This window comes from Quercus lobata, chromosome 2 (genome assembly GCF_001633185.2).
Source record: "Quercus lobata isolate SW786 chromosome 2, ValleyOak3.0 Primary Assembly, whole genome shotgun sequence".
Classification (NCBI taxonomy): Eukaryota; Viridiplantae; Streptophyta; class Magnoliopsida; order Fagales; family Fagaceae; genus Quercus; species Quercus lobata.
In genome coordinates, this window is record NC_044905.1 from 714,938 (window position 1) to 728,426 (window position 13,489).

Sequence of the window (13,489 nt, forward strand, 5' to 3'; positions counted from 1 at the left end):
GATTCAAATTAGTCACGTAGATAGACAGAAATAAATGATCATTTGAAAACTAAACCAACTTATTGAACCAAAATCAAAACAAGCACAATCCTTAATCCGTAAGGGTCAAAAAAAGTTGTTAGTAAATACTTGCTAGAGCTTATTTATAGCTTATCAAATTTATTTTGACTTAATTACAGTTATATTGAGCAAACGAACACTAATAATTAACAGTTTTTTTTTATGTTCGTTTTGAGGACGCTAATTTACAGCTCACAGACAGCTCTATAAGTTTTTAGTAGTTTCACTTTCACCTTTCTTATTTATTTAATATTTAGGATTAGCCGATTAGGACAAATTAAATTAAAACATAATATTAATAATCGATGTTTTTTATACGAATACGACTTTTCTGGTATAGAAATAGAATCCAACGACGTCGTAACAAAAACACTAACAGTAAAAAAGTAATAACAAAGAAGTATGAAGGGCAAAACTGCCAAAACCGAAAAAGCCGATGCGATCACAAAAATCCAAAATCCCTAAATCAAAAACACATTTTTTTTCCTTCCCCAAGCGAATCAATCCTCTTTTATTGCTTTTTAGCCTCTTCTTCCTCTCTCTCTCTCTCTCTCTGCGTTTCATTGCTTTATTCCCTTAACTCCTCCAACCTAAGATCCGAGGAGTTTGGGAAAAGAAACCCTAACCCTTAAAACCCCTTTTAATCAAACAATCTCTCTTTCTCTCTCGTTATCGCTTTCACTTCAAGGTAAAGCTTGCTTCTTCTTTTTTCGTTTGAGTATCGATTTGCTTGTTGATGATTTGTTTTATTGTGTTAGTGAGCCTAGATCGATGATTAATTTTCTGGGCTTTGTTTGTTTTTCGAGAAATTTTTGAAAAGATTGGAAATTTGGTCTTATACATGTGCTTATTGTTCTTAATCTGTCATTGATTTTAATGAAACTTTCTGGGTTTAGCTCATCTAGTTTTATTTTTGTGTATCTTACTGGACAAGATCAGCTGTGATTTAGTTCATTAAATGTGTTAACTAGGATTCGTTTGTGAATAACTTGCTCCTGAATTATTTGTATAAGGTTTTTCTACCACTTGGTGATGATGGATGGGTTCATTAGGTTGTGTGGTTGAGTATATTTTGGGGGAGTGGGGGTGTTGTCTGGGTGGACATGGATTTGAAAATTTACGGGTAAGCTGTAATTTAATTCGCTTTTCAACTTATGAAGTTGAAGGAATGAATAAGGATATGCATATAGCATATTGTATAGGGATTATTGACAGATTTATAATTTCAGCTATGTAATAAAAACGTTAACCAAGCTGCATGCATAGTGTTCCGATTTGTCTGTGATAAATCTTTTTTTTTTATTTTTTTTTATCATCCACTCAACTTAGATATACCTTTATCTGCACTTTCTATCATCCAACATCTCTGAATGATTTCAGTTTAGAGATAGCATTCTAGATTCCGGGCTCTTTTAATGATACTTGTGCTCCACCCCCATGAAATAATGATGCTTTACAATATGGTTATCAAACGGATCTTGATGAATCTACTATGCTTACCATGTTGCCCTTATGTACGTGTTTTTTCATGAGCTGAGATCATCTTTGCAAATTGATTCGTATGGCAGCAAGAGAACATAAAGAGAAATAATCCCCTTCATGTAATTGTGCTTGTATATAGCATGTCATGTAGTCTTCGGTGGCTTTGGTTGGAATTATATGGAAATATGCTGTTGATTTAGATGGAACCTTTTTTCTGTTTGTGATTATTCTTCTTAGGCTTCAGAAAAACTAGTATTGGAACTGAATCTTTCATTTTTTATGGATTTATCTTTACCTCTAATAACCTCAGGAAAACAATATATTTAGTTTCTTTCCAAGTGGCTTAGTGAATTCAAATTGACATCTTTTTAGCGAGACATGGATCTTGCCTTGTACGTTAATACAAATTCATAAAATTGTTAGGGTCAATAATACATAGAAGATTTACTTAGTTATTGGTATGCATAATTAAATCAAGGTTGGCTTAAGTATATTAAGAGTTTATTATTTACTGCCTACTCTTTGCAGTCATGGCTGCTTTGACACCAGAGGGATCACAATTTGATGCTCGTCAATATGATGCTAAAATGAGTGAATTGTAAGTTATTTCCCTTCTATTTTTTTTTTTCCAAAATTTTCTACACATGCATTGCTGGTGATGTGTACTTATTTTGGCATATCATGCTTATCATGTGATGCCTACAATAAAAGACTCATGCTTTGTTGATGAATTATTGGGAGCAGATTGGGTACTGATGGGCAAGAGTTCTTCACGTCATATGATGAAGTTTTTGAGAGTTTTGATGCTATGGGGTTGCAAGAGAACCTCCTAAGAGGAATCTATGCTTATGGTATGTCAGATCATGCCTTTTGCTTTTGAAAGAAATTCAAACTTTCTGAGTTGGTGTATCTTGTTGAGGCAGTAAATGCAACCCACAGACACGTGTTTCCCTGTAGAAAAAAAAATGTCATGATTCTAGATTTTTTATAAATATTTTAGGAAGATTGTACACACAGACATATATGTTTAAGAACGTCCTATTTCTTTTGTCCATCATGGCTCTGTAAGCAGATTCATTTTTTCTGGTAATATACTCTAATTGTTTTTATGTTCACGACTACCATGGCTTCAGAAATTGTTTTACGAATCAGGTTGTAAAATTACTTGTGTGTGCAAAGGATGATGTTCATTTAAAGTGATGTTTTGCTGTATAACATGATAAGTCAATGTCTCTTTTCTCTGATATGTACTCTGAGACTTGACTTCAAACTTGTGGTAACATGGGAAGCTGATATTTGGATGAAACTTTTTTGAAGGTTTTGAGAAGCCCTCTGCAATTCAGCAAAGGGGGATTGTTCCTTTCTGCAAGGGACTTGATGTGATTCAACAAGCACAGTCTGGAACTGGAAAAACTGCTACTTTTTGCTCTGGAATTTTGCAGCAGCTTGACTATGGCTTGGTTGAATGCCAAGCATTAGTTCTTGCTCCCACTAGAGAGCTTGCTCAACAGATTGAGAAGGTCATGCGGGCCCTCGGTGACTATTTGGGTGTCAAGGTTCATGCCTGTGTTGGTGGAACTAGTGTCCGTGAGGATCAACGAATTCTTTCTGCTGGGGTCCATGTTGTTGTTGGTACCCCAGGTCGTGTGTTTGACATGCTACGGAGGCAATCACTTCGCCCTGATTACATTAAGATGTTTGTGTTAGATGAAGCAGATGAAATGCTTTCACGAGGGTTCAAGGATCAGGTGCTTGCTATTCTTTTAATACGAATCTATTATTTTCATGCTGCCTTCAACTATTATCTAGAAATGCGAGTTTGAGGTTTTTTTTATTATTTTTTTAAAAGAATTAATGTGACATTCATACTTCATTCAAGATAATGGGAAAATATATTACTCATTTCATGCTAGTTATTGGTAAAACTTGTGTTGGCATCTGGTGTGCTTATTCTTTTTAAATGAATGTGCGGCCTTGCAAGCTGAATTCTGCTCCAGCGTGTTAAAGATCAGTTTTCACTTAATCTAATTGCTGTCCATTTTGGTAGGCCTTGTTCTAACAAGCAGGGTTTCTATTTTCTAGATCTATGATATCTTCCAGCTGCTGCCACCAAAAATTCAGGTTGGGGTTTTCTCTGCCACAATGCCACCTGAGGCCCTTGAGATCACGAGGAAGTTCATGAATAAACCTGTGAGGATTCTTGTTAAACGTGATGAGCTAACCCTTGAGGGTATCAAGCAATTCCATGTTAATGTTGAAAAGGAGGAATGGAAGCTCGAGACTCTCTGTGATCTTTATGAAACCTTGGCAATCACACAAAGTGTCATTTTTGTGAACACCAGGCGCAAGGTTGATTGGCTGACAGACAAGATGCGCAGCCGTGATCATACAGTGTCTGCCACCCACGGAGACATGGACCAAAACACAAGGGACATCATCATGCGGGAATTCCGGTCTGGGTCTTCTCGTGTTCTCATCACTACTGATCTCTTGGCCAGGGGTATTGATGTCCAGCAAGTCTCTCTTGTGATAAATTATGATCTTCCAACTCAGCCAGAGAACTACCTCCATCGAATTGGTCGTAGTGGAAGGTTTGGGAGGAAGGGTGTTGCCATCAATTTTGTGACCAAGGATGATGAGAGGATGCTCTTTGACATCCAAAAGTTCTACAATGTGGTGATTGAGGAGCTGCCAGCAAATGTTGCTGATCTCCTTTGATGTGCTTTTAGCTGGCATGTTCGAAGGATTCTAATCTGGAAGCGATAATTATTACTTTATTTCTAGTAGGTCTAGGGCTTTTGATAAGCATGGATTGAACTTTCCTAAAAATGGGGGGTTTTGGGTTCTCTGCATTTGAGATGGGAGGCCATTCCCAATTTGGGCAAAGTATCCATTTTTGCAAATTTTGTCGTGAGTTTGGTTTGTACTTCTGATGTCTTATTAAAGTAAAAGATTTGCAGAATCGATTGTAGCTTGGGTTGGTCTCATTTGATCTAAGCTTGGTTTTTCGTGTATGTGTGAGAAGGGATGTTATGTAGAGTTGAAACATGATTTGATTATGTTGGGATGTTATGTAGAGCTGAACTTGCTCGAGTGTTTCTCTTTGAGCTGTTAACTTGCTATATCTAGTCTATCTCTGCCGCTCTTCACTTTAAAATAATTATTTCTTTGGTACTTATAACTGGAAGATGAAGCTGTTTCTGTGTTTCACTGCCTTACACCTGAACGTACATCAAATTTGATCTTCTGGGCTGGACTGGACTGGATATTCCATTCTTTACTCTCTCTCTCTCTCTCTCTCATTTGTATCTGTCAAATCTGTTTTTGCTTCCTGGCCTAATCCTTTATGAATGATGCGAGGTTTCTCTATATAGAATGATGTGAGGTTTCTCTATATAGCGTGTGTTTTATGCTCTTTTGAGTATGCTATGGAGGATCATGTATGGTTTTGAATCGAAGAACAAAATATTGCCTCTTTATGTGATTCTCCACCCTCTGTTACCCACTTGCTGGAGGATGGTTATAGGATCTCTCCCCGTGGAATTCCCTAAGATATGCTTCAGAATATGTTGTTTTATGAGGAACTCTCAAAATGCAATGGTAACATTATGAACACTTTCTATTATAATTATGCAAAGGGATGTCTGTGTGCGTTGGGGAGAACAAAGGGATTCAGAAAGCACGATGACTTTTTCGATTCATATTTTAATTATGCAGCCGAACATGGCAGCCGACATAATAATTTGCACCCTCGGGCACTCCAAAATCAACTTCATATTTATTATTTAGTGATTGATAAGTCTTTTTCTCTTTCCATGTAAATTGATCCAGAATTTGATTGGCCTTTTCTTAGACTCCGTTTGAATTGCGCTTAAATTTAGTTTCAGCGCGTTTGTCGAATAAAGTGGATTTTGTACACTGTTTATGGGACTCACAAATTGTAGCAAATTTTTCTTCAAAATTGGGTTTCATGGTACTATTCGCATATTTAAAAATTATTTTGCTACAATATTTTTAGTTTTCAGCAATAAGTGATATCCAAATAGACCCTTAAAAAAAACTTCATTTATTTCATGGTTAGAGTTCGTTTAGAATCTGCTTATTTTGCTAAAATTGAAATTTTTTTACTGAAAGTACGGTAAAAATTAGTTGAAATAGTATAATAGAACTCATGAATAGTATCAAAAAGTGCAGTGAAACTCATGAATAATAGCAAAAATAAATTAAATAGTAAAATAAGTTGGCAAAAATAATTTTTGCCAAACCCACACTTAAAAGTTCAAGATTTTAAGATATAGCCAAATGCAGTTGTAATTATTTAGCTTATTCATAGAGCCAAATAATTAGATGAAAAACAAAGTATGCCAAAGGAACACATAAAAGGAAATATATTTGGGAAATAGTACTTATATTGACTGCATCTCAGCTTGAAGGGCAGCAATATCAACACTAAAATATTGGACTCAACTCTTCTGCTCGATTGACCATCCATCTTATTTGAATGTTTGGAATAATACGAGGGACACAATATTTGTTACAACTCATGATACAACAGTCATGATTGAAACAATATTATTTACTTTTAAAAAATCTGAAATCACTCAAATAAGTATTCAGCAAAATTGGGTTTTCTCTCTAGTTTTCTACGGAAACATGGAGGTGAAAAAAGGGGCTATCTTTAGCACAAGGGTTGCCGCAAGGCATATTTCTCTTCGTGCAAGCGGTAGAACAGGTTAGTTTCGTAGTAAAATCATGGAGGAGATCACAGAGAAATGCGCGAGGATAAAACTATTGTCAAAAGAAAAGGCTAAAGTAACAATCCATGAACCAATGCCAGAGGATGGTCTCATCCTCATTGGGAAGTTTTTTACAAAGAGAAGAGTCAACCTAGAGTCTGTGGCCAGAGTGCCGAAAATGGTATGGAAAACGGAGAAAACTTTTGAAGCCAATGATCTAGGTGAGAACAAAGTCATGTTTTTTTTTCAAACAAAGGATGACGTGGATTGAGTGCTCTTCCTTAGCTCGTGGTCTTTTGATAAATATTTACTGGTCCTCCATAAACTGGAGAGGAGTGAGGCGATAAAAGACATCAAGTTTGACAAGTCCCTGTTTTGGGTCTAAATCCATGGACTGCCTACTATGTGTTAAATGAAGACGGTGGGTTTGAGTATCGGAGCAACATTAGGCGAGGTGGAGAAAGTGGATGTAAACGAGAAAGGGTTCTGCCTTGGTAGTTTCATGCGAATAAGGGTACTCATGATATCTCCATGCCGCTGAGTCGAGGTCAAAAGGTTCGTTTGGGCAAGTATGGCCTGAAATGGGTGGATTTCAAATATGAAAGGCTTCCGATTTTCTCCTACTTGTGTGGGAGGATTAATCACGATGAACGAGACTGTTTGCAAGGATTTCGAAGTAAGGAAACACTAAGGCTAGAGGAGAAGCAGTTCGGCCCATGGCTACGTGCGACACAGGACAAACACCAAAAACCTCTGATAGTTACAGCGGCAAGAAATGAAGCCAATAGAATCAAGGAAGCTAGAACTGGGTTAGAGGAGCATAGAACAGACAATAATGTGGAGCGCATGACGGTGTCCAATAATCCTGGTAATGACCTCCCAGGTAAGGCGGAGAGGATGGTGGGGGCTAGGGCTGACGTGGTAGACGTCAATACCCTATCAAGTCACATCCAAGTCAAAATCCCGAAAATCCCGCTGATTTCAAATTTTGAACAGCAACTGCGAGATATCGATGCTGCAATCTCGGGAGAAGTTTCTGACGTAAACACCGAACTAAGAAAGGAAGTAAACTTGGAGAGGGAGGAAATCTCATTGAACCAGAATGATGCTAGTTTGGACGTGAAAAAAGGGTCTCATGCAAATGGGCTTATCACAGAAGCCCAATCCCATTTTTCAGCTCTTAGGCCTTAGGAACCCATTGTAAAGATTGAACATCAACCAGGTGCCATATTGGGTTTGTCTCAAGTCGATATAAATTTTAGAATGGTGCCTACCTCTCCAAAACAGCCAAAGCCCCATAAAATGAAGAAGATCACTAGAGGTGGTCAAAAGAAAAACAAAGGAAACAGAGGCTACGATAGGACGATCATAGCCTCGGGTAAGGAATGCATGCAACCTCAGGGAGAGAGTAGAGGTGTTGAGACGTTGATGGAAGTTGATTAGGCTGAGGTGGGAGTAAAAAGAAGACTACGGTCACCATTGCATGAGCTGGGAAACTGTGTAGAGAATGGGAAAAAGGCTAGAATGGAGGGAGAGGTCAAGGATTTTGGCAAGCTCTTAGCACACTACTTAGGATCGGCGGAGGCTGTTAACCAGCCCTGCAGGGCACAATGAGTGCCATTAGCTGGAACTATAGGGGGCTTAGGAACCCCCTAACAGTCAAGGCCCTCCAAATGGTGGTTTTGGAGAAAGATCTCATCTTGGTTTTCTTAATGGAAACTAAGTTTGATGTCACTGAGATGGATGGAATCAAAAGGAAAATAGAAAGACAGCTAGGCCTGGTGGTCCCTAATGTTAGACGTGGGGATGGCTTGGCCCTTTTGTGGAAAGATACTATGAAGGTGGATGTATTGACATACTCTCCTAGGCACAATGACACAATCGTTATTGAAGAACAGGGGATGAAGAAATGGCGATTTACTGGTTTTTATGGGCATCTGAAGACCGAAAAAAGGGAGGAGTCCTAGAAACTTTTGGAGAGCTTAAGTCACAGAAGCAATCTGCCGTGGGTTTGCATGGGGGATTTCAATGAGATTATGTATGCTATAGAGAAAGATGGTGGAGGGGTGAGACCTGATGGTCAGATGAGGATTTTCTGTGAGGCAATTAATAGGTGTCGTTTGAGGGACATAGGTTATGTAGGCTCAGACTATACTTGGAGCATAAGATTAGGTAGACGTGGTTGGGTTAGAGAAAGATTGGATAGAGCCTTGGTGTCCACGGACTGGGCAACGATTTTTCCGTCAATGAAGCTATTTCATGTGTCCAACTTGGCCTCAGATCATAGCATCTTAGTGCTCAAGGAAAGTAGTTTTCCCCGATGGTAGTGGCAACGATCAAAACTGTTTCACTTTGAATCCATGTGGCTTGAGGATGGACGATGTAAAGATGTGGTAGAGGAAGCATAGGAAACAGGGCAAAACAGGGTCTCGAGTTGGCCATTAGAAGCATGCTTGGAGGAGTGCCAAAGGTTATTAGAGTCATGGAATAAGCACACCTTCGGCAATGTGGGTAAGCAGATAGCGACCTTTCAGAATAAACTCCAGGCACTTGAATCCATGAAAGGCAATACTATGGACTTAGAATCAATCCATGCAGTGAAAATGGAGCTGAATAGGTGACTTGGTATCGAAGAGAAAACGGGGCATCGGAGAAGCCAAAACAGCTGGTTGAAGGCAGGGGATAAGAATACTACCTTTTTCCACACAAAAGTATCAAAATGGTATCAACGGAACACCATCAGTAGGATTCTTGATTCTAATAATGTATGGCAGGAAGATGCAAATCAGATTGGTCAGACCTTTGTAGATTATTTTGAGCAACTTTTCTCTACCTCACGGCCAAGGGTGGAGCCAGAGTTGATTGATGCAGTGCATTCAAAAGTCACTGATCGAATGAATTCTACACTCACCCAAGACTTTCAGGCTACGGAGGTGGAAAAAGCTCTAAAGCAAATGCATTCTTTAACAGCCCTAGGTCTAGAGGGTATGCCCCCTTTGTTTTATCATCATTTCTAGCCTATTGTTAAATCCATTGTCACTAACACAACACTTACCTTTCTAAATCATGGTATAGCCCTCCCAAAATTCCATGACACTAACATTGTGTTTATTCCTAAAATAAAGAATCCAGAAAAAGTGACTGATTATAAACCAATTTCTTTATGTAATATGGCTTATAAAATTGCTTCTAAAGTGGTAGCAAACAGGATGAAAATGGTGTTGCAGGATATTATCAGTGAGAATCAATGTGCCTTTGTGGTGGAACGTCTCATCATAGACAATGTTTTGGTGGCTCATGAGTTGATGAACCATATCGGCAAGAAAAAGAAAGGCAAATGCGGTGAGATGGCTGTAAAGTGGATATGAGCAACACATACGATCATGTTGAATGGGAATGTTTGCAATAGATCATGAGGAAGCTAGGCTTTCATGAGAAATGGATTAGCATTATGATGCGATGTGCGTCTTCGGTGAAGTATGCTATACGGATCAATGGGCAACCGTGTGGTCAAATCCGGCCATCCCGAGGGCTAAGGAAAGGTGATCCATTATCGCCTTACCTCTTCATCATTTGTGCTGAGGGGTTGTCTACCCTCCTACATCGTGCCGTCCAAAGAAAAGCTATTAAAGGTGTGGCGGCTTCAACTAAAGGACCTAGAATATCCCACCTACTTTTTGCTGATGATAGCTTGGTGTTTGGAAGAGCAACAATAAGTGATGCCACGGAAATCCAAAGGATTCTCAAGGTCTATGAACTATCCTCAGGCCAACAATTAAATTGCACTAAAACTTCCCTGTACTTCAGTCCAAATACTGATGTTGAAACAAAGGAAAGGGTGAAGTCCATGTTTGGTGCCCAGGTAATCAAGCCTAATGAATCTTACCTCGGTCTGCCGTCACTTGTGGGGAGATCTAAGAATAATACCTTCGCTCAACTTAAGCAGAAAGTGGCAAACAAAGTATCGGGTTGGAAGGAAAAGTTACTTACACATGCTGGAAAGGAGATCCTGATTAAATCCATGGCCCAAGCCATGCTTGCCTACTCGATGAGTTGCTTTTTGCTTCTCGAAAAATTATGCGAAGAGCTTACCGGAATGATCAGACATTTCTGGTGGGGTCAGATGAAGAATGAGAAGAAACTTGCTTGGTTGAGTTGGGATAAGATGTGCTTGCCAAAGGAAAAAGGGGGCTTGGGTTTTCGAAGACCTAAAAAGTTTCAATTTGGCTTTCTTGGCTAGGCAGGGGTGGAGGTTGCAAACCAATTCCACCTCGCTGTTTAACTGAGTATACAAAATTAAATATTTCCCACGGTGTAGTTTTGTTGAGGTTGGCTTAGTTCAAGGCCTTCGTATGCTTAGTGAAGCTTAATGGCGGCTCAGGGTTTTGTCTGAAAAGGCATGAGGTGGCAAGTGGGGAATGGTACTAGAATCAGAGTGTGGTGTGACAAGTGGATCCCTAGGCCAAGCACGTATAAGGTGTTAACGCCGAAGAGGCCGAATTCGGAAAATGCTCTAGTTTGCGAACTCATAAACAGAACAACCGACAAGTGGAACATGGACAAGCTCAATTGCTGGTTTCATCTCGATGACAGTGAGGCAATAATGAGCATACCTCTGAGCACAAATGACACAAATGATATATTAATATAGGCAGAAAATAAAAGTGGAAAATTCACTATCAAAAGTGCCTATGCGTTGGCTTTGGAGGAGCAGCAGCATGGCCATGGGGGATTGCTCAAATGGATTGGTCTGCAGGAAGACATGGAAAGCAATATGGCACCTAAATGTTCCACAGAAAATTAAACGCTTCACTTGGAGAGCAGGCCGAGGCATTCTCTCCACAAAATCGAACTTGGCAAAACGAAAAATCGCACCAAGTGGAATTTGTGAGTTGTGTGGAAAAGAGGAGGAGATTGTTAGTCATTTGCTTTGGTTCTTTGACCACGCTAAAGGAGTTTGGACAACAAGTAAACTTGTGCTCCCTTTTGACATCTCTTCGAGATGGAACTTTTTGGATGTGGTGGAGAATTTACAGAGGTGGGATGATACCAACCCTGGGCTTCTTGAGAAGGTCATCACGGTCTGTTGGGGTATTTGGAAGAATAGGAATGTGCTTCGGTTGGGTGGAAAAGGAAAGGCCGGCCGTACTCTCTTAAGGAGTGCCTTGCACTTGGTGGATGAATATTATGCAGCAAATGAAGTAAAAGCTAGAAATCTGACTAAAGTTGCTCCCACGGTTGCATGGCAACCACCAAGTCGTGGGCATTATAAGGTCAACATGGATGGTGCAGTCTTCTCAAACAGAAAACAAGCAAGTGCGAGTGTTTTCATTAGGGATGATGCTGGGGATGTGGTTGCAGCTTTGAGCAAGAAGTGGAAATACCCCCTGGGTGCTGTTGAAGCCGAAGCAAAAGCCTTGGAAGCTAGTGTTAATTTTGCTAGGGATGTGGGAGACGTAGAAATTAAGACTGATTCGCTGGAGATCTTTAATGCAGTACAAGGGCTGGCTTCCCCACCATCTTCTGTGGCGAATGTGCTTGGTGGAATCATGGTTCAGGCCTCGTTTTTTCAACAGTGCAAGTTTTCTCATACCAAACGACAAGGAAATGTCATTGCTCATGTTTTAGCCTAGCACGCTAAGTTTTGTTGAGGACTATGTAGCCTGGTTAGAGGAATGTTCTAGCATTTTAGAGTACGTATGTGCTCATGACAGACTTGTATTTGAACGTTCTGATTTTTAATAAATTCTTGTATTTCCCATCAAAAAATAATAATAACAATAAAAAAGAGAATATTATTTTTACCTAGTAATTATTATACATCTATCACAAAAAAAAAATTCAAGTACGACTCTAACCACTGGATAAACAAACCCTTATATATCTTAAATCAAAATAAAGATACGATAAAAACATGACAATATATTTAAAATTAATCCATATCAATCTTATTAGTCTGTCTCATGTCCCTTCCGGTACTCCAATGCATGTGAGAGCAGCTTGCCATAAAATAATGGTAAAAAGTTAAGACATTCAAGTTTCAACCAACAAAATAAAAATAGTAAAGACTATAGACGTGGGCTCAACGCTAGTCTTTTGGGGTTTTGTCCAAGTCAATGCAGAATTCAAAAAATAAAACAAAATCAAAATAAAAGAACTTTAGAATTTTCGCGCAAGACCAGACAACATGATTCCCCCACTGAACACGCCAACTAGAATCAACCCCAAAAGTCAGGACTACTCCTATCCGAATCCGAAAATAAGGAAAAAAAAAAAAAGTTAACTTTTTTGGACACACCAATGAAACCAACATTAACCAACCCAGGCAGAGATAGCTAGAGCTGGTTAACCCATTGCTAGATCCCTACGTTTCAATAATTCCTATTATATACTCCTGTCAAGATCAAAGCCTCACACACCTAAACCAGAGGCCACCTTAAAAATTGAATCTTTCTGTGTATCTCTGCCACAAAATTCCATGGGAGACTACAACAGATCAGACGAATATGGGAATGGGAATATGCAGATGGAGAGCTATTATGGGCCACCGCCACCCAGACCGGCCACTTCTTATGAACTCAGGTCCTACAGTGCCTCCTATGCACAGACCCAGATGGCCAACTACAACAACAAAAATAGGGACTTGAAGCTCAAGAAAGGGAAGAGTGCTTCTGCAAACTCTTGGGCTTTTGGTGACCCTGAGTTTCAGAGGAAGAAGAGGGTTGCTAGCTATAAGATGTACTCTGTGGAAGGCAAAGTTAAGGGCTCCTTGAGGAGAAGCTTCAGGTGGCTTAAACATAGGTACACCCAAGTGGTTTATGGCTGGTGGTGATTCTCTGCTCTTTTCTTCTTGTATGTTAATTGCTAAAAGTTCTGTTTGAATTTTACAATTTCAAATTTTGTGTCATTCTATAACTGTGTTTATGAAGTTTGTGGGTTTTGTGATCATAAAATTCATGATTTGGGTTGATCAATAAACTGAGTGGTAAATTGGTGGGTAAACTGTGTTAATTTGTTGGCTCCTGCAGGATATTATTTCAGGCTTGGAAGTTATTTTATTTATGTCCCTTATAATTCTTGCTAGCCGACCCCCAAAATTGTGGGACTAGGCTTTGTTTGTTGTTGTTGTTGTATGATTCTTGATGCTGGTGTCATCGAAAGCTCTATTTGTCTTTTGAGAATGCCTAATGTTGATAAGCCACCTTGGAGTA

At 39.3% G+C, this 13,489-nt stretch overlaps 2 protein-coding genes across 2 annotated transcripts; both read left to right on the forward strand.

The window, feature by feature from the left end:
- Window positions 1-542: 542 nt before the first annotated feature.
- Window positions 543-4,675, forward strand: LOC115969448 (eukaryotic initiation factor 4A-11). The gene is made up of 5 exons (XM_031089111.1): window positions 543-748; window positions 2,071-2,140; window positions 2,287-2,393; window positions 2,860-3,290; window positions 3,625-4,675. The coding sequence occupies exons 2-5, from the start codon at window positions 2,073-2,075 to the stop codon at window positions 4,258-4,260; spliced, it is 1,242 nt and encodes a 413-aa protein (XP_030944971.1). The 5' UTR covers window positions 543-748; window positions 2,071-2,072; the 3' UTR covers window positions 4,261-4,675.
- Window positions 4,676-12,480: 7,805 nt separating this feature from the next.
- LOC115974443 lies at window positions 12,481-13,489 on the forward strand. Its single transcript, XM_031094815.1, has one exon. It carries the CDS (start codon window positions 12,757-12,759, stop codon window positions 13,108-13,110), a length of 354 nt encoding a protein of 117 aa, XP_030950675.1. The 5' UTR covers window positions 12,481-12,756; the 3' UTR covers window positions 13,111-13,489.